The 24,252-nt window shown below is 44.9% G+C and overlaps 1 protein-coding gene across 2 annotated transcripts; it reads right to left on the minus strand.

The window, feature by feature from the left end:
* Positions 1 to 7,362: 7,362 nt before the first annotated feature.
* Positions 7,363 to 19,675, minus strand: KPNA2 (karyopherin subunit alpha 2). Of its 2 annotated transcripts, none has more exons than XM_083490153.1 (11): positions 19,441 to 19,675; positions 16,949 to 17,041; positions 16,719 to 16,859; positions 15,869 to 15,957; positions 14,645 to 14,913; positions 13,251 to 13,345; positions 12,890 to 13,153; positions 11,459 to 11,692; positions 9,686 to 9,868; positions 8,730 to 8,879; positions 7,363 to 7,965 (listed from the first exon to the last, which is right to left on the minus strand). In XM_083490153.1, exons 2-11 carry the CDS (start codon positions 17,009 to 17,011, stop codon positions 7,876 to 7,878), a joined length of 1,578 nt encoding a protein of 525 aa, XP_083346279.1. In that variant the 5' UTR covers positions 17,012 to 17,041; positions 19,441 to 19,675; the 3' UTR covers positions 7,363 to 7,875. The 2 variants fall into 2 exon arrangements, with proteins under 2 accessions (XP_083346279.1, XP_083346280.1); XM_083490154.1 differs by lacking the exon at positions 19,441 to 19,675 and adding an exon at positions 17,924 to 18,009.
* Positions 19,676 to 24,252: the final 4,577 nt, after the last annotated feature.

Below are 24,252 nucleotides of genomic sequence, written 5' to 3' on the forward strand. Positions count from 1 at the left end.
GAAAATAAGAAAAGCAGTAAAACTAAAAATGTGTACGTTAAATAAAACCTATAATCTATTCCATGCCATGCTGCATTTTTTCCCCGGGGGGTGGGGGGGAGAAGAGATGTTACTCTTTCTAATACTCTCCTTGCGGTAAGTTATATTGGCTGAAACAATGTTCTTTTTCTAGCCACTAGAGGAAATTAAATGGTATGCGGAGGTGATTCAAAGCCCTTCCCCATTCCTAGAGAGTCTATTCAGAAAGGAAGAATGTCAAGTTCAATCCCAGTATTGTTTCTGCTCCAAGACTGAGAGGGGAGAGAAGGAAGGAAGGAAGGGGGGACATTTCATGGGGAATCGCTGCTTCTGATTAATCCACGCAGCACTAAGAGAAGGATTGCTTTGGCTGTCTGTGGCCCAAAGCTGTGTTAGCCAATCCAACAGTTGAAAAGCCCTTTTTTTTACATCTGCTTCATAATAGTGGGTGAAGGTGACATTATCTAGATGATGGATAAGCATTTTGGTGATTCTTCTTCATGGTTTTCTGGCAGGTCTAGAGCTTCTGATTGACAAACAAACTGTAAACAGATAAGAACCTTGGCAGTTTTATAAGAGTATACATTTAACGTAGGTGGAACAAATGATGAAGTTCATTTGGAATATGCAGGAAATAAAAATAAATAAATTTAAGGAACCGCAGAAAGGGGGGGAAGGAAGTTGAGTTTTGAAACGTTAAACTGGTTGCAAAATTATTGAAATAATTTTTTTAAAAGTCCAGCACCTCCGACCTGGACTCCCTTGGGCTTCAGAACTAGTTCACGACTTGAGGCTGTTGATATTGCTAAATGATCAATCCCCTACAGGATGTGATAGTGGAGAACAAAAGAAGGGAAGACTCCTTTCATTGCCTTTTTAAAGGGATCACTGATTACCTTTCAAAATACACACGCATGAGGCAAGGTGAGGCGAGTACCTCGGGTCGTAGGATCCACAGAGGCAATAGACCCCAATGTCGATCTTTCTTCCCCCTTTGTCCCTGATATAGCTCTTCCCTCACCCCTTCTTACCTGGCAGGATAGGGGGTGCAATTTTGGGGTCCACCTCGGGTTACCAGAATGCCTAGGAATGTTGGCATCTCTCTCTCTCTCTCTCTCTCTCTCTCTCTCTCTCTCTCTCTCTCTCTCACAGTATTTCAATGCAGCAGCATAAGCAAGCTATCAGGAAAGCAAACTTAAGCATAGGATGCCGTATCAACTTAAATTCTCTCTCCCCCCCCCCCACACAATGTGCACATTTTATCACTTACGCATCGCATTTGCATTGGACCAGCTGTACTTATTTAACCGATTTGAAAGATTTCGATTTGCACAGGAGAATTTCAGTGGGATGAAGCAAAGCTAAGGAAGTTTTCTCGACCTTCTCTTTTCCAGTTCCTCGAGGCTCCCTGGGCCTACATCCATTACTTTAGGTGATCTCTCCTCAATGTAATTGCTGAACTACAACTCGGAAAGCCACTGCACAGTTCTTCACAATGCGTCTAGCTTCCCCCCCTGCAACCAAATACAGTGGTACCTTGGTTGTCAAACCATTCAAAAACCAAGGTGCGGCTTCCGATTAGCTGCAGGAGCTTCCTGCACTCAACAGGAAGCTGTGTCGGATGTTTGGCTTCTGAAAAACGTTTGCAAACCAGAACACTTACTTCTGGGTTTGCGGCGTTCGGGAGCTGATTTGTTCAGGAGTCAAGCCGTTCAACAACGAAGGTACCACTGTAGTGCCTCTGTCTCCTGTAGCTGAAGTTCTACAACACAACACAACACCACAAAATCCCAACTTTGGCATGAAGCTTTTGGTGTGGAACTTTGGCCGGTCACTCACTATCCATAGCCGAATGACCTACCTTCCTGGGCTGTTTTAAAGAAATAATGAGCGGAGGTGACGGAACGCCTTGGAAAAAAGGGCAGAATAAAGATTTGTTTAATTCATTCAATGATACTCTCTCCTAAACATTGGTTTGCTCCGATTGAATATTGAGGCTGAGATGTCTTGCTATAAAAAGGGGGTGAAGCATGGAGATATAGGCTGAAGCATCCAGAGCAGGGGTCAGCAAACCTTACCAGCAGGGGGCCGGTCCACTGTCCCTTAAAGATGTTGGCTATTTGCAGTATGGTAGCGATGCAGAGAGCTTGCTGGGGAGACCGTGCATTAAAAAGGGACTCAAAAATAACTTAAACAAGGTTTTAATAAGAAAAACAAACACTCCATTTACACAATAATAATAATAATAATAATAATAATAATAATAATAATAATAATTTATTATTTATACCCCGCCCATCTGGCTGGGCCTCTCCAGCCACTCTGGGCGGCTTCCATAGAAACCAAAAATACAGTAAAATATCACACGTTAAAAACTTCCCTGAACAGGGCTGCCTTAAGATGTCTTCTGAATGTCAGGTAGTTGTTTATCGCTTTGACATCTGCTGGAAGGGCGTTCCACAGGGCGGGCGCCACTACCGAGAAGGCCCTCTGCCTGGTTCCCTGTAGCTTTGCTTCTCGCAGTGAGGGAACCGCCAGAAGGTCCTCGGCGCTGGACCTCAGCGTCCGGGCAGAATGATGGGGGTGGAGACGCTCCTTCAGGTATACTGGGCCGAGGCCGTTTAGGGCTTTAAAGGTCAGCACCAACACTTTGAATTGTGCTCAGAAACGTACTGGGAGCCAATGTAGGTCTTTCAAGACTGGTGTTATATGGTCTCGGCGGCAGCCCCCAGTCACCAGTCTAGCTGCCGCATTCTGGATGAGTACATCAACAACAAACCAGACCCAGCCACCAACCCATTCCCCAGGGTAATGGGAGAGCTAGGTGCTACTCCTTATATACTACACCCAATTGCCAACACAGCTTAATCAATACAACTCAGCAGCACCTGCTATGTTTCACAGCTGTAAAGCTGGGTCTCGTTATCTTGCTCTGGCCCCTTAAAGACATACACATTGAGTGGAACAATGATGAACCTTTACATTTATAAAGAAACCATTCAACAAGACCTTGTGGGGGGCCAGACTATATTTTGGGGGGGAAATAAAAATGAATGAATTCCTATGCCCCACAAATATCCCAGAGATGCATTTTAAATAAAAGCACACGTTCTACTCATGTAAAAACACGCTGATTCCTGGATCTTCCAAGGGCCGGATTTAGGTGGCGATTGGGCCAGATCTGGCCCCCAGGCCTTAGTTTGCCTACCCATGATCCAGAAGGTTACCAAGAAATCCGCACAATGTCTTTGCCGCATAAAACCTGTCAACTTTACCTGTGCATTGGAAGGAACCCAAGGGCTTGTTTAATCCATCAGTGACCACCTGACTGTAATCCTGGGAAGATGGACACGCATCAAGCAAGCTGCTTAGGAGGTGCAGGGTCATTCCTCGTCTAGATGTACAGTAATTGCTGACAATACAGGGTAAAGCATACTGATGGAAAAAGTCCAAGCTTACTAAAGCTGGGTTGAAAGTCAGGGCATACTGCCCTCTCATGGCCTTCTTATGTACTACAGTCAGAAATCATGGTACAGAAATGGTCTCCACAGTGAAAATACTGTCATAGACCTCCATGGTGCTGTCTGGAGGGCAGAAATCAGAGACCCCCAGACCCTCTGCACAGGTGCAAAATATATCATACCAGGATCCTGTTCTACCTCCTTAAAAACATTGTAGTTTTCATAATCTCTCCCTCTGCAATGCCTGCAATATCGTTTTCTTTATCTAACTTGCTTGCTGTACAGTGGAAACATGGTTTTCGAACTTATGAAATGTTAAAAAATCGAGAATCAAAGGGCTGTCAACAAGTTCAATGGGGAAAATTGAGAAAAGTGCCTCAGAAGCCGTTCGACTTCCGAGGCGCCTTCAAAAACGGATGCATTCACTTCCGGGTTTTTGGTGTTCGGCTTCTGAAATGTTTGGCTTCTGAGACGCTCAAAAACCGAGGTTTGACTGTACTAGAAATATTGTTTCTTGCTCTCTGTACTCATAAGCGCGTTCCATCCTTTTCACACTTGTTTATCTCCCTGCTAAAGATGCAGACAGATGTACCCTATTCTGCTTGGGTCATATGTTGCCACAGCATATATTTAAAGCACTCGCATACCATTTTTAAAAGTCTTGGATTTGACCCCGGCATTTGCTGGTTGAAAGATACCGCTTCTGGCAACCTGGAAGTCATCTGCAAGGGTGTGTCTTCTTAAAGACAAATTCAATTGCAGTCCACACAAATGCTTCAAATGCATTGGGTGTTGTGACTAGAAAATAGGGGTGTCTGTGTGCCTAGAATGATTGCCCTACTCCCCAAGTTCATTACCGGTCAGAGATAAATGAGCCAAGGCAGAAATCCAGTGAAAGCAAGGCTGGTTTTCATTCTCTATTGCAACAGAGTCCTCCCACCCACTTGTCAGGAGTTGAAGGACCCAGAAGAAAGGCATAGAACTCCTCTTAAAGGTTCACATTTTGGCCTGGATTTGCCAGTAATATTTTTCTTACTACCGTTGTATGGAATAAAAGGTAAAGGTACCCCTGACCGTTAGGTCCAGTCGCAGACAACTCTGGGGTTGCGCGCTCATCTCGCTCTATAGGCCGGGGAGCCGGCGTTTGTCCGCAGACAGCTTCCGGGTCATGTGGCCAGCATGACTAAGCCGCTTCTGGCAAACCAGAGCAGCGCACGGAAACGCTGTTTACCTTCCTGCCGGAGCGGTACCTATTTATCTACTTGCACTTTGACGTGCTTTCGAACTGCTAGGTTGGCAGAAGCAGGGACTGAGCAACGGGAGCTTACCCCGTCGTGGGGACTCGAACCCCCGACCTTCTGATCGGCAAATCCTAGGTTCTGTGATTTAGAGCTAAACATGTTTTTTCAAGGTCTCATAATTTTGTGAAGTCTTGCTATTACTCAGTCTCTTCACATTTTATCACGTGAGACTTAAGTAGCGTTCAATACTTGCCAAGCCAATCTTGTAGCAAGGGAGAACTTCCGTTAGAAAGGAGAGCATTACAAGGTTGCTGTCTGCCTCAGAGGCAGCAGCCTCAGAGTACTTCTCTCTGCCCCGCACCCCTTTAACAAAAATGAGAGCAATAATACATTCCAACGTTCTGGCTTTTTATTCTCTAGGGCAAGCAGCTATTCAGAGTATTTCCTGGACAGCTGATGCCTGTTCGAAGCCCGATTCAAGCGTTTTGCAACACTTCCCTACCATCAAGTCACTGCAAAAGGAAAAATGCAAGACTATAGTTTTAGTAAGTTGCGAGAAATCCAACTAATCTTTCGGCGGCGGTGGCAGGGATTACACAGGATTGACAACACTCTAATAGTCAAGATCAGGCACTAGGCAGGAAATACAGTGGTACCTCGGGTTAAGTACTTAATTTGTTCTGGAGGTCTGTTCTTAACCTGGATCTGTTCTTAACCTGAAGCACCACTTTAGCTAATGGGGCCTCCTGCTGCTGCCACTGGAGCACGATTTCTGTTCTCATCCTGAAGCAAAGTTCTTAACCCAAGGTAATATTTCTGGGTTAGCGGAGTCTGTAACCTGAAGCGCATGTAACCCAAGGTACCACTGTATAATGAACTTGATTGCCTAATGAAGAATTATAGACCCAGGCTAACACTGAGGTGATCCCCACTGCTCACAGCTATATTACAAACTCTGAAGCTCTGCTGGATTTAACAAGAGGTTGACTGTTGACTAAAGGACAGAGCCTCACAGGATATAAACAGACATTATATTAAAAACTCAAGCACAACAAGTTTATCCCCCAAAACCCCATTTCCACCCAGGAAATTCCTTCAATCAATAAGCCCTTCAACTAAGTCGTTGCGCTAGCAGAAGCCAATGCGCCAGTCCCACTAGAACAACAGGACAGAGTGCTTTCCCCAGTTTCCATCCATGTTGATCTGTGAAGATTAGCCAGTACCCTTTTCACATTTAAAGGGTTTTCTCCAGAGAAGCCAACAGATGGCCATTTCAGCTTCGGGAAAAGGCAAGTTGCCGAAGTTACTTGCCTGTAACCAGTGTTTGAAATGCCCATTGTTGTTCTAGGCGCATGTTGCAACAGGGAACTTCATTAAGGTGAGCAAATTCAGAGCTCTGGGCATGTGCCTAAGATTTCCGATTAAAAACTGCAGAGTGGAAGGAATGGAGGAGCCTTTTATGCCTCCTCACTTCCAGCTACTCTCTGAAGACTGGAGAAGAAACTCTCTTAAGAATATTATGAGGGTGGGGCAGGGGAAGGACTAGACCATGAGAAAAACGAACATAATATTTTAGCTGCAGCTCATCCATTTTCAGCTTTCTATTCTTATTAAAAAAGTGTGCCTAGGCATTACATTGTTCTGCCCATAACCTTGGTTTAAGGTGCCATTCAGCTCCTGGCTTTCATATCTCCATTTCTAGCACTGCCTGTAGCTGTAGCTCAAGTAGCCTTAAAGGTAAAGGTACCCCTGCCTGAAGGCCTGTCGTGTCCGACTCTAGGGTTGTGTGCCCATCTCACTTAAGAGGCTGGGGGCCAGCGCTGTCCGGAGACACTTCCGGGTCACGTGGCCAGCGTGACGAAGCTGCTCTGGCGAGCCTGCACCAGCACAGCGCACGGAAACGCCGTTTAACCTTCCCGCTAGAAAGCGGTACCTATTTATCTACTTGCACTTTAGGGGTGCTTTCGAACTGCTAGGTGGGCAGGAGCTGGGACCGAAGGCGGGAGCTCACCCTGCCGCGGGGATTCGAACCGCCGACCATGCGATTGTCAAGTCCTAGGCGCTGAGGTTTTACCCACAGCGCCACCCGCGTCCCTCAAGTAGCCTTAAGTGCACTTAATATATACTTATTATCAGAACAATGCCAGATGCTGTTCTTACCAAGGAACAGTCTTTGGGGTCTAGTTCTTACTATAGTTAAGAGGCAGATGAGAACAGGTGGAGCTAGTCAGGTAGGATCCAGCCAGCAGCAAGGCAGGGACAAAGGTGAGCACCCTTTTCCACTAGCTATCACAATTCTAAATGCGTTATCTAGAATAGCACACAATCAAACTCCTTTAACAAGTTCAGTACTGGAGACAGATGGTGACAAAAGCAAAAACAATCACTTTGCTTCTTCTAAAGAGCCTGCCCCTTGTGGGAAAAGAAGGAGTAATCCAACCACCACATTGCTCCCTAGCTCTTTACACACCCATTTTTTCATTTCAATTTTTAAAAAACCGTTTCATCATGCTTTCAAATTGTCTCTTTTGTTGCATGCTTTATTTTCCCAACTGAATTGTTACAGCGTCTTTTAATCATTGTATTTTATAGTTCAACAGCTACAGGCACTAATTTGCATCTTCAAAGAAGAGATTAACAACTTTGCTTATATGCAGATACCAGTTTATTAAGTTTGAACAAGAACTCTTTAAAAAGTATTTGGAAGGCTTTGCAATGAAAGCCAAGGAAGCACAAACTCCATTGAGATGGCTATGTTGCCAGGATATGACCACATCCCTTGTGCTCTGTGTGCATGTGTGTTTAGCAGGCTAGGGAGGTTATCAGGAAGTCCAGAGCCCACATGCTGTTTTTAAAGTTTTCCAAATAACATATGGAGCAGCCTAAATTCCAGCAAGTTCTTTGCTGCTGAAGGTTAGTTCAAAGAAACAGAACTGAAGAATTTACAATTGTACAAAAAAACAGGTAGAGGAGAGGAAGACAGTTGGCCAGTTCACAAAGCATAAACACCCTGCCATGAACTGTTCAAGTACATTTCAGTTGTAACGAAGTGCTACTTCACATTTCACGTAAAAAAAAGAAAGGCAGTAAAAACAAGATGAAGGAGACAGACAAAGACAGATTAGAGAGGTTGAATGCTGTGTCACACAGAACAGCTAGAAGTTGAACGCGTTGGAAGTGTCCTGAATCTGGAAATTGTACGCATCGGTGCTGGATTCCGGGACGACACTCTCATCTTCTCCTTCCTAAACAAGCAGAAGAAACTTTTAAGTATAATAATCAGTGTGCAGATACAGCAACCAATAAGATGGCTGGAGCCAGTTAGGAGCAAGGTCAGCGTGTCCATTAGCTTCAACCTGATTTAGCGCAAGCTGGCACATACAAACCTTTTTTTAAAAAAGGTACAAGATGGACTTTGTACATCTGGCACGACCATTCCTCCTCTTTGCCACCCAATAGGTTTTTTTTGCTTTTTATTTACAGTGCAACAATTTAACAACCAGCTAAAACCCTACAGTAGTAAAAGTAAAAACAGGTAAAGGACCCCAGTCTAGTCAAAGGCGATTATGGAGTTGCAGCGCTCATCTTGCTTTTCAGGCCGAGGGAGCCGGCGTTTGTCCACAGACAGCTTTCCAGGTCATGTGGTCAACATGACTAAACCGCTTCTGGCACAACAGAACATCATGACGGAAAACAGAGCGCATGGAAATGCCGTTTACCTTCCTGCCACAGTGATACCTATTTATCTACTTGCACTGGTGTGCTTTCGAACTGCTAGGTGCAGGAGCAGGGACAGAGCAACGGGAGCTCACCTGGGATTCGAACGGCCGACCTTCCAATCAGCAAGCTTAAGAGGCTCAATGGTTTAGACCACAGCGCCATCCGCTTACTGACAGCTATCAAAACACGCTTTAACCCCTGATCAGTACGATGGGATCTCTTATATGGTACAACTGCCGCTGTTTCACAACACCGCAACTGCCACTTGGCCAGCTCAGAACTTGCTCACCTCTGCTGAGAAATACTTTTCAATCAGGTTTGCCGCAGACTTGTACACCTGCTCGTTTTCATGGGACTGTAGAGCTTCAATCTTATCCAAGCCACCATACTCTTCAACCATGAGGCAAAGCTTCTCGGTCTCACCTATCTTCTCAGCTGCCTGTCGAAAGAATACGTAACATTTGGTAGCACCGTTATCGATCCATCTGCAAACCCCATCCTCGATTCAAAGCATTATAGTACAGATAACAGCAGTTATGGAAAATACTGTGTATGACTGTATGACCATAAGCAGAGGCGCTGGTGCAACTTTAACCATCATGGGCTTCCACGCTGTAAGCTAGAAGCAATTGCCCAATATTGCAGGATACTGTTGAGGCAGTTCCTTTGAGTAGGCAATTTATTTAGATTTCACGCAGGTGAAATAACTTGAGACCTGCAGCTTCTGTTGGCCAAAGTTCCTTCACACTCACACACAGAGTGCTTTTTTCTGGGGGGACACAGGGGTACACATACCCCTAAACATTTTTGTCCATTTACTGTATTTACTTTTCACAATTTGAACTATAAAATGGTGGTTTTTATTGTGTCAAAATGAGAGTATCCCTAAACATTTTTTAAGAAAAAAAAGCACTGTGTGTGTGTGTGTATATATATATATGAATATTCATTTAAACAACCTTAAAACATCAGTGACTTACCTTCTTCTCTTTCCATGGTTCATTTTGCATAACATAAATCACTGCATATTTTACATAAACTAAACCATTCAGTATTCCATTATTACTTCCATTAAAACTTACACTGTCGAATTTATCTTAATGCTGCCAACGTTTTGAAGTGTACACAATTCACCCCTCCCCATATTCAATAAATGTTTTCCAATCTTCTTTAAATGATGCTCCTTCACTTTTAACAGTGCTGAGCATTTGGAACTGGCCCCCAGGCTTCTTTGGGTCAACTTACCGCAAATATATTATTAATGGCATCCAGGATCACTAGGATGGTTTTGCTATCCTTAACCACCAGCAGGTTCAACAGTGGTTCCACCACACCAGCCTGAACAAGGTATATAATCTGGCCAATTGTTCCACCACTTGTGAAGTTGGTCACAGCCCACACCGCTTCTTTTTGAGATTTGAAGTCTCCCTGTTTTAATACACACAAGAGTATTATTACATAGAGCTAGCAATGATGGTCAGGAAGAAGTCAAAGGGAGGTTTGATCACAAGATACTTCACGTTGAAAAACTAAGGGAAAAATATCTAGGGAGGTGCTTAAGAAAGTCAACGAAACAGTTGTTGCAGCCCTGTTCAGCCCTTCAAAGTGCTTTCTAATAATTTTTTAAAAAACCACATTGATGGTTGTGAAGAGTTGCTTGGGCTTGTTCCAGTTCGTGAATGTTACTACAGTGGTGCCTCGCAAGACGAAAATAATCCGTTCCGCGAGTCTCTTCGTCTAGCGGTTTTTTCGTCTTGCCAAGCAACCCTATTAGCGGCTTAGCGCTATTAGCGGTTTAGCAGATTAGCGGCTATTAAAGGCTTAGGGGCTAAAAGGCTATTAGCGGCTTAGTGGCTTAGAAAAAGGGGGGGAGCGAAAAAAAAATCGGAACACTCGCAAGACGTTTTCGTCTTGTGAAGCAAGCCCATAGGGAAATTCGTCTTGCGAAGCAGCTCAAAAACGGAAAACCCTTTCGTCTAGCGGGTTTTCCGTCTTGCGAGGCATTCGTCTTGCAGGGCACCACTGTATAGTTGAATGTGTTACAGTTAAATGTTACTAAAGTTGAATGTGTTAAATGTGGCCAATGAATGCGCTTGAGGAACGCTTTCTTTAAAAAACGCAGTACTAAAGCAATGGTATTTTTTTATATACTTTACTGTGTCCCAAGAGGGCCTTCCTTTTTTTGTTTTAGCCTAAGCCGGACGTCAACCAACCTGGTGCCCATGAATAAAATGGTACTCTTGCAACCTTCACCTTGTGCCCATGAAGATAGAGCCCCCGCTCCCACAGAACTTATCATTTTTCTTTCTTGAAAAATACATAGGGCTAAAAGGAAGAAGTTGAGAGAGTGATGCTCTTTCCTGTTACTTCTTTTAAGCTCCGTGTGCTTCCCAAACCTCAGCCCAATTCTCTGGGATCTAACTGATCCAAACATACTGGAAACAATAATATTGGTCTTTGGGTTGCGTGCATGTAATGTGGAGGAGAGAAATAAGCAGAGGGCGTGGCATTCCTGTCGTATGCTTCAAAATTCACCAATGGGCTTCAAAAAGTTGGCAAACCCTACCCTTAAGCTGCTGGTTTCTGGCATGGCGAAGCGTCCTGTGGCATACCAGCTTATATTTCCAGGTACCGCCTCTGACAATTCTGGGAACTGTTTCTTATTTTTAAAAGCTTCAGATCTGTGGGCTTCCCCCGGCCAAAGTTAAGGAGATTTTGTGTCCTCCAAAACAGGGGGAAAGCTTATGAAAGTCATTCAGTTTTCTATTTTAACGTTAAAGGTAGTAGAGGTTGCATTTGACCGAAGCTGATGGTCGGCCATGGAAGAGTGTGACTTTTGGGGTGATGTCAAACTGTTGGAAGGTCACAGCGCCTCTTGTGTTAAATTTCAGCGAGCCCACACTGACTCAGAGAATATATACCTTCCACTCTATAAGCCTCAAGTTTTAAAAAGCAGTGTTTGTCTGTGGCAGAAATGGCACATGTGGCGGGGGGTTAGATTTAGGTTCCTTTTTTTACCTTTGTCAAGATGCCAACGAGATATTGGACAAGCCCGTGGTCCACAACCTTCTGGATCTGGTCCTGCCGGCCGGCAGTGATGTTAGACATGGTCCAGGCTGCTTCTTTCTGGATGTTGTTTTTGTGGTGAGTAAGCAGGCTGGGGAAGACAGCGAGTGCTCCCGAATCTATTACAATCTGTGTCTGTTCATCAGTCCCCGTGACAATGTTCCCTATGGCTCTTAATGAAGGCGTCTGGGTGGAAAAAAGATTTAAAGTCATTTGAGAAGCTTATTCATAAACCACACATATAAAGCCAGCTATATCATACTATTAAAGAGAGGAATCAAAGGGTGACGCTGCCTAATCCAGGGTTCACTGATAGAGGTCAGTCTCCAGCTGGCTAGGGACCCATTCACATGACAAGCATCCAATTGGCACCAGCATCAGATCAACACACGATGGAGACAACCTAAATGGTTGTGTGCAGTACATGGATCTAGCTTTTAGCAGACCCTTGGCTATTATATTAAGGGTCCTATTAATTAACAATAGTAATAGTAATAGTAATAGTAGTAATAGTAATAATAATAATAATAATAATAATAATAATAATAATAATAATAGGTATTACAGCTCTTTATTTCAGTGCCTAAAAACACAAACAACAAGTCGTACATTTCTGATGTGGTATCATGCAAAGCACTTAAGAAACGAGACAACACATTTTTTTTAAAAAGCGCCTTGCTCCTGCTACATTTATGCACTGCTTCTGATGAGGCTTCTGATGGACGCATTTTGAGGCAGCATTCTGTGAAAATGTCACCATGCAAAGGGAGGACCAGGAACTCTTCGAACTGGGCCCCAAATTGTTAAAAATGGGCATCAACCCAGAGCACATTCACCTGTATGGATGGCTGGGCAGCCTGGAATTTTAGTCATCCAATCACAAGGTTGGTGGTTTGAATCCCTGCGACGGGGTGAGCTCCCGTTGCTCGGACCTTGCCAACCTAGCAGTTCGAAAGCAAGCCAGTGCAAGTAGATAAATAGGTACCGCTCCGGCGGGAAGGTAAACAGTGTTTCCGTCCACTGCTCTGGTTTACCAAAAGCGGCTTAGTCATGCTGGCCACATGACCCGGAAGCTGTATGCCGGCTCCCTCGGCCAATAAAGCGAGATGAGCACCGCAACCCCACAGTTGGCCACGACTGGACCTAATGGTCAGGGATCCCTTTACCTTTACCTAAGTGGGCTTTGGACTGTAGCTGTACTACCTGAAAAGATTCCAGGTCACAGAATATTGGAGGACGCATTCCAAGGGAACAATGTGTTGTTTGTGCTGAAGATAGCTGCTTGTGATTAAAAGCAACGATCTAGTCAGATCAGCCCAATAAAGCAGGGTTTCTTAACCCTACCAAACCTTCATTAATATGTTCTTGTTGTATCCAGCTTACCATTATGGGAATTTCTCCACAGCCCAGGAGCTTCACCAGCTGCGGCACGAGCCCCGTTTTCACAACCACTTCGATCCTGTCATTCGAGCCATCCGTCAAGTAAGAAATAGCCCAGCACGTATCTGCCAAGACTTCATGGTCATGGTGGTGCAGCAAGCGAACCAAAGTGGGAAGGATCTGTTCAATAGCTTCTATGGGCGGCGCGGGGTTCTTGTTACGGCAGAGGTTTGACAGAGTCCAGGTTACGTTGCGCAGGTAGCCAAGCTGAAAGCAATCAGGAAGTTGATTTGTTAGCGCTGCTGTTGCTTTAACACAGAAGTGCCTGGCACCCAAATTGCTGCCACAACGCCCATACACTTACAGCGATAGAGGAGAGATCGGGAACAGCAAGCAGAGCCAAAAGCGGTTCGAGGGCGCCATATTTAATGACCAGGTCTCTGTAGGCAGAACCATCACCTGAAGGTAGATATTGAGATTGACTGTTAAGATACACACCGCCACGATATTTAAATTGTACACAGCCATGAATTTTTTCTTTTGAGCCCGCACTTTGTAAATAAAACATTGACAGAAGAAACCCACAGGGAAGCATTGGCATAGGACAACTTGGGCGCAGTTAAAGCATTAAACCCACAATGCAACAGATGCTGGACATTGGATGCCACCATATAGGAGTTTCTCAGCACAGAGTTTATCTTCAGGTTGCTGCAATTCAGCCTGCAGAATCCCTGCATTAATCACCCCCATGCTGAAGAGTGCCCAGATCAAAGACATACTAAACAAGCGTAGCCTGAGTTTATGGAGCATCATGGGTGACCAAAAGGACCGTGTTTTCTCCACCTGTCCCTTCAAGTGCTTTCCACACTCATCCTTCCCCACTACACCTCAATTCCTATCAATAAACACTGGATTTCTTGAGAGTCTTTAACAGAATTACCTATTCAACTACGCAAGAGTTTCCTTGGTTACTGACTGAACAGCTTTCAGATCTCAAAGTTAAGGCCGTTGGAGTAGAATTTTTTTATGGTCAAAATATCAGCTTTGACCATAAAGCGACGCGCTTTAATCAATGTCATAGGAAAATGATCACCTAATAATATTAATAAAATTAAATTCATATCCCACCCATCTTGCTGGGTTTCCCCAGCCACTCTGGGCAGCTTACAACATACAGTACAGTGGTACCTTGGTTCCTGAATGGCTTACTTATCGAACCAATCAGCTCCCGAACGCCGCAAACCCAGAAGTAAGTGTTCCGGTTTGTGAACGTTTTTTGGAAGCAAAATGTCCGATGCGGCTTCCGATTTGAGTGCAGGAAGCTCCTGCAGCGAATTGGAAGCCACGGCTTGGTTTTCAAACTGTTTTGGGAGTCAAACGGACTCCCGGAACTGATTAAGTTCGAGAACCAAGGCTCCACTGTATATGAAAACACAACAAAGCATCAAACGTTAAAAAGCAAAATATCCTATACTAGCAACAAATAGAAACCAATAAAACAATAGTAAATATTGTTTAACATTTAAATATTGTTTAAGAGTGCATGCCCGAGTAAGCAATGTGGGGGATTTTTAGATCTGACTAACAAATGACCTAATTTCTAGCTTTGATGACGTTGTGCCCTAATGGTACCATATCCAGTTTCAAGTGCACGATTTCAAGTGTATCATCCATTTCTACATTTTGCATACACGTTTAAAGTACACATAGACAAAGTAACCCACAGAATATATATATAGGTCAGTAGTATTGGCCTACCTGCAATATTTCCTAAAGCCCACACAGCTTGCTCACTGATGTGCATATGGGGGGAAGCCAGCAAGGAAATAAAGGCAGGTATTGCTCCACCATCTACGACAGCTTTTGTCTGCTCTGATGTGCCGGAGGCAATGTTGGTCAAGGCCCAAGCAGATTCAAACTGAATAGGGCTGCAATCCACTCTTCCCAAGAAGGTCACCAGCTTTGAGATCAAGCCAGCTCTGATTATCTGGTCTATAGGGGGCTGCTTTTCTCGGGATAGGAGCTTCCTGCAAGGAAGAAGAAAGCAAGTTGGTTTCGCTCATCAACATTTTACAGACAGTCCTCAAATCCATTATAAGCCGATAGTCAGCCCCGGATGTGTGCTATGCACAACCAGCACCCCACCTAGAAATGGTGCCCATTAGTCTAGTGCAGTTTCATGAAATAACTTGCCATGTTCTGTCAACTCCTGCACATGGGCTTAAAATACCCCAACTTCAATGACAAAATAGGCAGATTGTTTTGGCACCAGGTTTTTTTTTTTGGGGGGGGGGGGGATTCTTACATGAGAACTGACATTTTCAAGCAATAGGCGATGTGACTGAACGCACAGTTCCAGAACTGATCCCCTAGCTCCCAATGACTCACAATTCATGCTTTTGTAGACACCTTCTCATAATCACGTTGTACCATCATCCTAGTTCATAGCTATGTGAATGTATTAGCCTAGACCGGAGAAGACTTAATAGGCATCACAGTGACAGATGCTTGCCCAAAGCACCCCAGATGGGGATCTGCACCATAACATTTTAGCAGTTAAATTATCTTTATCACTAGCCACCTTCGGAACTACAAGACAAGGAGCTGAGGTCAGCCTCCGACGTGCATTCACATTCAGACTTGTGCCGTTTAGCTTTAGTTAGGTTCATCCTCCAACAAGGCACTCAACTATTTAATGTTTAGGAGAAGATGTGGCAAATAATAATAATTTTTATTTATTTATACCCCACCCATATGGCTGGGTTTTCCCAGCCACTCTGGGTGGCTAGATGATAAGATGTTTAGGTAAAACAAGAACATTATGTTATAGAAAGCTTGCCCACTCTCTTCAGTGCTGAGAACTGTAAAATGCCAGCAATTCACTGTAAATATTATTTTCAGAACCTCAAATTATAATCGAAGTCAGAGCTCTTATTGCAAGTCATTGGCTTGCCATAGTCAAGGTGCAAAGAACATGTTTACCTGGCAGCCTGTGTTGCCTGCAGCTGGCATTCCACATTATTGCTGTTGATGCCTTTAACTATTTCTTCAACAGACCAGTGGACAGTGGCCTGCAAAAGGAAATTCAAGTTATACACACCTATGCATTAAGTCTCTTTGCCAATTACCAATAACCCAGAGCAAAGTCATTGGCAACATACAAATTACATGTGAAAGCTGTTGTATGTATGCCTTCTGGATTTCTGATTTCTATTCTTTCCTGACAAAAAAAGAAAGTCAGAATTCCTTCCAACACTCCAGATGGTTTTCCAATATAGACAATGCTCAAATTAATTTTGTCCCTAAAAGAAAAGGAATATGTAAGCCACAAGTGCTGGTTACTCTCTATTCAAATACTAGAACCAATTATTTTATTTATGCTGCATAAATAGCAAAGAAATGTAGAGTTCGGAGTTTTAATCCTTGGAATCAGGGAAAGAATCCTGCCTGAAAATCTGAAAGAGTTGCTGCTGGTCAAGTCAGAAAATACAGAGGTAGGTGGACTCAGTAGAAAGAAGCTCCTGATGGGTAATATCCAGTGATGGCAGGTTGCTGCTGAAATGAAATTGCTTAGGGCGGGAGGAAGATAATCAGCAATCCCCACTTGCCTTGCAACTACCCAAATATCTTCTAGATCTGGCCCAGAGGTTCTCCCCAACCCACTGGAACAGATTTAAGGTGGACAATGCAGTGAAGAATCAGCTGAGGGATTCCCTTCCATTAGCAGGCTGTCTCCACTGGTACTACCTATGTTCTCAAGATATTTTTTGGGAAAAACAAGACATCCGTATAGTGAGAAAGGGAGCCAGAGGGGCCTCGACTCATTGCTTACTTGATTGTTCCGGTTGTTCTCCTGTAGAGGGGATGTGGCATCATCAGGAAAAGTGCTAACATTTCTTCTTTTAAGCATCTGATCATCTTTTTTGGCTTTCCTCAGCTCCACGTTGACTTCCACCCGCCGCCTCCTCATTTCCTGGTGAAAACGCAACCTTTTAAAAAACTGAACTGCATTTTTGGGCACACAAACAAAACAAAAAACTAACGACAGTCAGGTTTACTCACATTAGAATCCTTTCCCTTATTCTTGAACCTGTTGAGACGGGCAGCATTCTCATTGGTAGACATCTCGATCTCGATATAGGCAAGATTTCAAATCTGCAAAGAGATTTTTGAGTTTATTTGTTTATGGCATTGATATATTGCCTTTCCGGCAAGGAACCCAAGGCAGTTTATGGTTTATGTCATTTATCTGTTATTTCAAAATTGTAAAGCTGACCCTGTGGAGTTGTTAAGATATCGCCGCCTGTTCAAGAACATGAACTACTCTTCACCCAACTCAAATAAGACTAGTCTACTTAGAGGATAGAATCAAATATGTCCAGGAGCTAGTCCTACTGAGTTCAGTGGCTCTCAACTCCAAGACAGTGTCCTTCAGATTACAGCCTTGGGAGCCTGCAAAACACTTAATGCCAGAAATAGAATAAAGTTGGGTTGCCATATGTCCTCTTTTTCCAGGACACGCCCTCTTTTTTCATGGGTATTTAAAATGAGAGCTGTCCCTTTTTTTTGCTCTTCAAAATATGGCAACCCTAGAATAAGGTATATCCTGTTTTGTTAAGCTTCAGTTAACTCCCCCGTACAAGTTTGCTCCCCCTCTTTCATTCAGGCACCCTCAACATTTGAAATACAGTGGTACCTCAGGTTAAGTACTTATTTCGTTCCAGAGGTCTGTTCTTAACCTAAAACTGTTCTTAACTGTTCTTAGCTAATGGGGCCTCCTGCTGCTGCCACGCCGCCAAGCACGATTTCTGTTCTCATCCTGAAGCAATGTTCTTAACCCGAGGTATTATTTCTGAGTTAGCGGAGTCTGTAACCTGAAGCATATGTAACCCGAGGTACCACTAACTAGAAAATCTACAGCATTCCTGTGACGCTGCGTCAGTTATTACGGCTGCAATCTTAGGAACTGTTTACTGGGAGCAAGTTCCACTAAACTCAGTGGTGCTTACTTCCGAGTAAACAAGAATGGGTACTCACTCAGTTTCAAATTCTCCTTCCTTGGAGGAAAAAGGAACGAATGACAAAGTAACAGGTAAGAGTTATCCCTTGGGGCTTTAACAATAGAATGGACAGCTTTGCTACAGTTGGGACCTCAACACTCCAATTCAGGATTTGAAAGCCAAGCTTCCTTAAGTCCTTAAGGACCTCATATTTTCAGGATCACTTTCACATTTCCCTGAGCTGCAATCCTATTGGTTGTTACTTATTTTAATAGGAAAGTCCCGGACTGGTGCTACTTGCCCCTCCTTTTCTTATGCACACTGTTCAAAACTCCCATTGTTCTAGGCACATTTTACGACGGGGAATTTAATTAGCGAGTTTCTGAGCTCTGGGCACAGTACTGCACCTAAGATTTCAGATTAAAACTGCCGAAAGGAAGAAAATGAGGACCCTTTTTCTGCCTCCCCACTTCCAGCTACTCTCTGAAGACTAGTAGCTGTCTAGAATATTAGGGGGGGTGGGAAGGACTAGGCCATATGGAAAACGAACACAATATTTTAGCTGCAGTTCATTCATTTTCAGCTTTGTATTCTTGTTATTAAAAAAGTGTGCCTAGACATTATGTTGTTGCGCTCGGTTTAAGGTGCTCTTTAGCTCCTAGCTTTCATATCCATGCTGCAACCGTTTTAAGCGTGATTCAAGGGCAACATACAACGCGACGCTAGATGGCGATGGCTAGCCTTATGGAAAATTCAATGCGTTTTTTAAAAAGCGCTTTAAAAAAAGCGTTTTCAGATTATTTTTCCACGTGTGTAGATCCCACCTCAGTTTCTAACACTCCTTACACCCTTTCTTAAACCTCTCCTGCCCCAGCTCCCCTTTAAGCGAACACGTGTGAGAGAGAAAGAGAAAGTATCCTGCCCCTTTCTCCACCAGGAAAGGACGGACTCAGCTGCCTAAACGGCTCAGGCTCGAGTCACTTTCACTCGCCGAGCGTCTCTAATTATTATTATTATTATTATTATTATTATTATTATTATTATTATTTATACCCCTCCCCCCCAGCCAAGGCCAGGCTCAGGGCGGCTAACAAACAATAATAAAACAAGTTGAATGAATGCAACTTAAAAACAAGATTAAAATACGACATTAAAACGCAGCCTCATCAACAGGAGAAGGGAAAGGAAAACCTTCTCTTGAGCCGAGCCAGAGCGGCTTATGGGGGACCACCCACAAGGCATCCCTCCCTCCCACCCGCCACGTCGCCCTCAAGATTCCAGAGACGCGGCACAAAAGGAAAGAGGACCGCGGAGGGAGGAGGAAAGGGCAAAAACCCAGTTCGGATAAGCGAGCTAGTGAGCAGGAAAAGAAGCTGGGGAGGAGAAAAAGCAAAGAATCCACTCCCGTCCCCTGCCCCCTAGAAACCTTCCAGAGGCGTCTCCCTCTTCCCCAAATGCCCCTCTCTTGTACTATAAAAGGGGGCACAGCGCGGTCCCGCACACATTTTCCCCAATTTGGGTCCCTCCAGGGCACCGTCGGGGGTATCCCCCTACCCGAAAAGGGAGCCCCGGCTTCGTCCCGTCGCAGCAGCAGCAGCAAGCAGCACCCGACACGGCCTCTCGCTCCACGACTATTAATACTCCGCCCACCGCGGTGCGCGATTTGAACTTCCCTGCGCTTTCGCTCTCTCATTGGTGCGTTCGAGTCAAGTCGGAGCGCTCATTGGTCCGTTTGAAAATAAGGACGCGCTCCGAGCTCGCGCTCGCTCCTGAAAGGAGGAGGAGGAGGAGGAGGAGGGGAGGGGAGGGGAGGGGAGGGAAGGGAAGGGAAGGGAACGTCCCCGCCGGTGCCAAGACCTCGCGAGAGCTGTTAAGAAAACCGGCTCGCGGGACTACAAGCCCCAGCATCCAGCGCGGCTGCTTAGTGCTTTATTTGAATGAATCCGAGCCGGATTCGGATCGGGAATGGAGGGCGGGATTGAGGAATCGTTAGCCGCTCCCAAGGCAACTGGTGAAGACAAGACAAGAATAGAGGAAGGAGGCTGGCAGCATTAAGATAAATTCAGCCGAGCAGACAATATTTGATGGATGTCAAAGTGGAAAGTTGATGTGAATGGTGATAGTAAAATACGTAGGAAAGTTGTTGTTTAGTTGCCTCTTCGTGACCCCATGGACCAGAGCACGCCAGGCACTCCTGTCTTCCACTGCCTCCCGCAGTTTGGTAAAAGTCATGCTGGTAGCTTCGAGAACACTGTCCAACCATCTGGTCCTCTGTCGTCCCCTTCTCCTTGTGCCTTCAATCTTTCCCAACATCAGGGTCTTTTCCAGGGAGTCTTCTCTTCCAGTGAGCACTCAGGGCTGAGTCTCCTCCAGCACCATAATTCAAAAGCATCAATTCTTCAGGGATCAGCCTTCTTTATGGTCCAGCTCTCCCCTCCATACATCACTAATGTAGGAAAGTATGATGCGTCATATGAACCGTGGAAGGAGAAGACGGGAAGTCCTCGGGTGCTTTAAAGTTTGTAAAACGTTTTGATTTGAAATGGAGAAAAAGAAAAAATCATACTGTACACACACACTGCAACAGTTCTCGCAGTGGCCAAGCAGTTAAAAGGCCTGCAAAAAAAGTGCAGCAGGAACACTCTGTCCACCTGTGATTCCCAGAAACAGATGCATAGTGTCTCTGAAAGTGGAGGTAGACATAGAAGCTGCGGCTAGTAGTCATTGAAAGTCTTATCCTACATTAATTTGTCTAATCCTCTTTGAAAAGCCATCCAAGTTGGTGGCCCCTACTTTGCTTTGTTGGGAGCAAGTTTAACATAAATTAGCTTTACTGGATGTTAGAAGGGAGAGAAAACGTTTCTCGATCCACTTTCTCCACGCATGGCACGCCTAATTTTATAAATGTTGAAGAAGAAGAAGAGTTTGGATTTGAGATCCCGCCTTTCACTCACTTTAAGGAGTCTCAAAGCGGCTAACATTCTCCTTTCCCTTCCTCCCCCACAACAAACACTCTGTGAGCTGAGTGGGGCTGAGAGACTTCAAAGAAGTGTGACTGGCCCAAGGTCACCCAGCAGCTGCATGTGGAGGAGCGGAGACACGAACCCGGTTCCCCAGATTACGAGGCTACCGCTCTTAACCACTACACCACACTGGCTCTCACTGTTTTATTACATCATGCCTTGCTTGCTTTTTTTCTATACCGTACTGTACTAAAAAGTCCTAAATGCTGTGACCTTTCCGTGAGTATAGACAGGATTTATGTTGGGGGGGGGGGCAGGACACCCACCTGTCAACATCTTCTGTCTAGCAGATTCAGAATGAAATGTATCCACAACAGTCGTTTTAAATTACTTTATTTTGACCCCAAGCGTTCAGAAAATCTTTCTACAATCTCTACTTTGAGTTAAGTATATATATATATATATATATATATATATATATATATATATGTATATATAAACACATTTTAAACAAACGCAATAACCATTAAACAGCAGTACAAGGAATGATGTTTCTTTTATCCATTGTCTCTAGGCATTATACGCTTACCCATTCAGCATTCAAACATATCACTTAGTGTAACCTCTACACTGAGGATAAAGAAAGTTTTTTTATATATGCTTGATTTATGGAGGTGGGGGCAGCTGCCCCCTTCTATCCCTATTCTGGCTACCCCATTAACCTTTCCTCATAGGGGAAGCTTACAATCCCCTTTCACCAAAGTGTCATCACTTTTGGACTGTTGCAAGGTTGCCAAATTTCAGAAAGTAGAAGTGAAAATCCACAGTTGTTGAGCTTTTTTCTCCCTGTTCCTTTTTTTTGTAGTTTTGGCCAAAGGTGTTGGGTTGTTTTTTTGTGGTTTTTTTTTTTTTTTTTTTTTTTTGCAAAATCGCAAAACAAATTTGGCTATTTTGGCAAAAAGTTACAGGGAACCAGGCAGAGGGCCTTCTTGGCAGTGGCGCCCTCCCCATGGAATGCCCTTCCATCAGACAACAGGCAGATAAAGAATTACACAACTTTCAGGAAACATATGAAAGCAGCCCTGTTCAGGGAAGTTTCTAATGTCTGATATTTTATTATTTTTTATATTTTGCTGGAAGGCACGCAGAGTAGCTGGGGAAACTCAGCCTGATGGGCAGGGTAGCAACAAAAATAAAACAATAACCAACGACTCTGCCGGCAAGAGCTACCATACACCCGGATTTCACCGGACAATAGGGCATCACTCGCGTGGACACCGCTCGGTGCAGCTGTATGTCCGGGGAATCCCGGACGTGTGGCGATCTGTCTGCAGACTTGGATAGTGCAAAGCCAGGTTACACACGTCGCTTGTGAAAATCATCCCAAAATATCTAGTCCCGAGGACCGCGGGGTCAAGCGGAAGACCTTCCACGTGTCGACAGGTCCCTCAAGTGAATCAAAGCCGTCCCCACGGTAGCCTGACATGCGCAGTAGAGCCTGCGGATCCGGGGGTGGAGTTAAAGCCAGTCCGAAGCGCGAAGCGAGCAGTACGCAGGGTGGGCGTGGCTTATTGTCTCAGGGGCGGAAGACGAAGTCAGGAGAGGGAGGATGGACGCGGAGTGGGCGGAGCCACGCGTGTCCGGGCGGGGCCCTTAGAATGCGGCGCTCAGCCATTCTTGCCAGGTGACCCAGTGGCCTAATGGATAAGGCATCAGCCTCCGGAGCTGGGGATTGTGGGTTCGAGTCCCATCTGGGTCGTTCCTCGTTTTTGCGGCAAGGCTTTCAAAATTCACCAAGCGCTTCCAAGCAGCTCGGCGATGGCTTTCTGAGCCGCTGTAGCTGCACGCTTTTGCAAGCAGTCGCGCCGTTCCCTGCTGGACGCGGGCGCAGAGGTCTGTGGACCCAGGCTGCGGAACGTACAGCAAGGGCTTGAAAGCTCTCATTTGCACGAAAACGAGGGAGAAGTCTGATCAGGCCGGGTGGTGATCGCGCGCATCCTAAACACAACGCGATCTTGCGCCCGGAGAATGTGGGGTTTGAGGCTGCAGCTGCAGACGCCCCATTAAATAAAGTGCATAGTATTGTGAATGGCAATCTAGAAAGCTATTGTGCAATCAAATATTAGTGTTTTTTGTTTGCCGACTTCTCTTGGGACCATGGATATGCAGAGCTGCTTCCTTTAACAAGACCTAGAACCAGAGCTGCCAACTTGAATAAAATGTTGTTGTTTTTTTGGGAGGGGGTAAAGCCCCGCCCCACCTAAGTGATCACATGACACGCACACTATTTGAATGGCAGTGTCCATCAACTTTTTTGGGGGGGGCAGCCCCCTCTAATATTTTATTGGGGGGAGGGACAAAAGGACCCCAGCCCCTAGGAGGTCATAGCTTCCAACATTTCTCCAATGAAAGTAAGGACGACCCATTCTAGAATACTATTTATATTATGGACTCTCCTTCCTTGGAGGTCTTTAAACTAAGGTTGGATGGTTATCTGTCATGGATGCTCTAGCTGAGATCCCTGCATTGCAGGGGGTTAGACTAGATGACCCTCGGGCCCCTTCCAACTCTTAAGATTCCATGATATCAGCAGCCTTCAAGCTGCCATCCCATTCAGCAAGCAAACTTGCTTTATTGTCACATCTTCACATACTGCTGCTGGATGATCACCTTCCATTTGCCAGTTCACCTACTCCAAAGGGGAAAAAAGGGGGGGGGGACCAGACACTGCTGAATATCACAGCTGTTGCCAGCTGTGTTCTGCTGGGCAGTAGAAAAGGGTTTTCTCCTTGGCCTGCCCTTGTATCCACTCAGCTACCAAGTGCTTTTGCGACATCACGAGCAGTCTGCAGCCAATGGCGACAGCTGGGGAGGCATCATCCTAAACCAGTGTTTCCCAAATTTGGGTCTCTAGCTGTTTTTGGACTACAACTCCCATCATCCCTAAACAAGCAAGACCAGTGGTCCGAGATGATGGGAGTTGTAGTCCAAAAACAGGTGGACCCACATTTTGGAGACACTGCTTTAAAGGAACTGGTCTAATCCATTCAAACCTACCACAATTGTGGGTATACCTCTAGTGATTTCAAGTGTTATATGCACACAGGACACACAGAGAGTCACACACACAATTTATATATATATAGAGAGAGAAAGAGAGCGCAGAAACATCATAAAACTACATTTTTTTGGAGGGATCCTTCCAGGGGCCGTAGGCCAGTGTTGGGCAGGGTCAGAGGCCCAGGGAAATGGAGCTACAACTCTTTATCTTGGTACTGTGGGCTCCATTCTGGCTGTACAAAAGGCCAGAGGTTTCCATGGCCCCAACACTTCTCAAGTCAATTTCATCATGTCCCATAAGTAAGTAGTCCTCTGCCTATCTTAGGACCGCTCAACACAGTAA

Source organism: Podarcis liolepis (genome assembly GCF_965112155.1).
Source record: "Podarcis liolepis genome assembly, chromosome: 2".
Taxonomy (NCBI): Eukaryota; Metazoa; Chordata; class Lepidosauria; order Squamata; family Lacertidae; genus Podarcis; species Podarcis liolepis.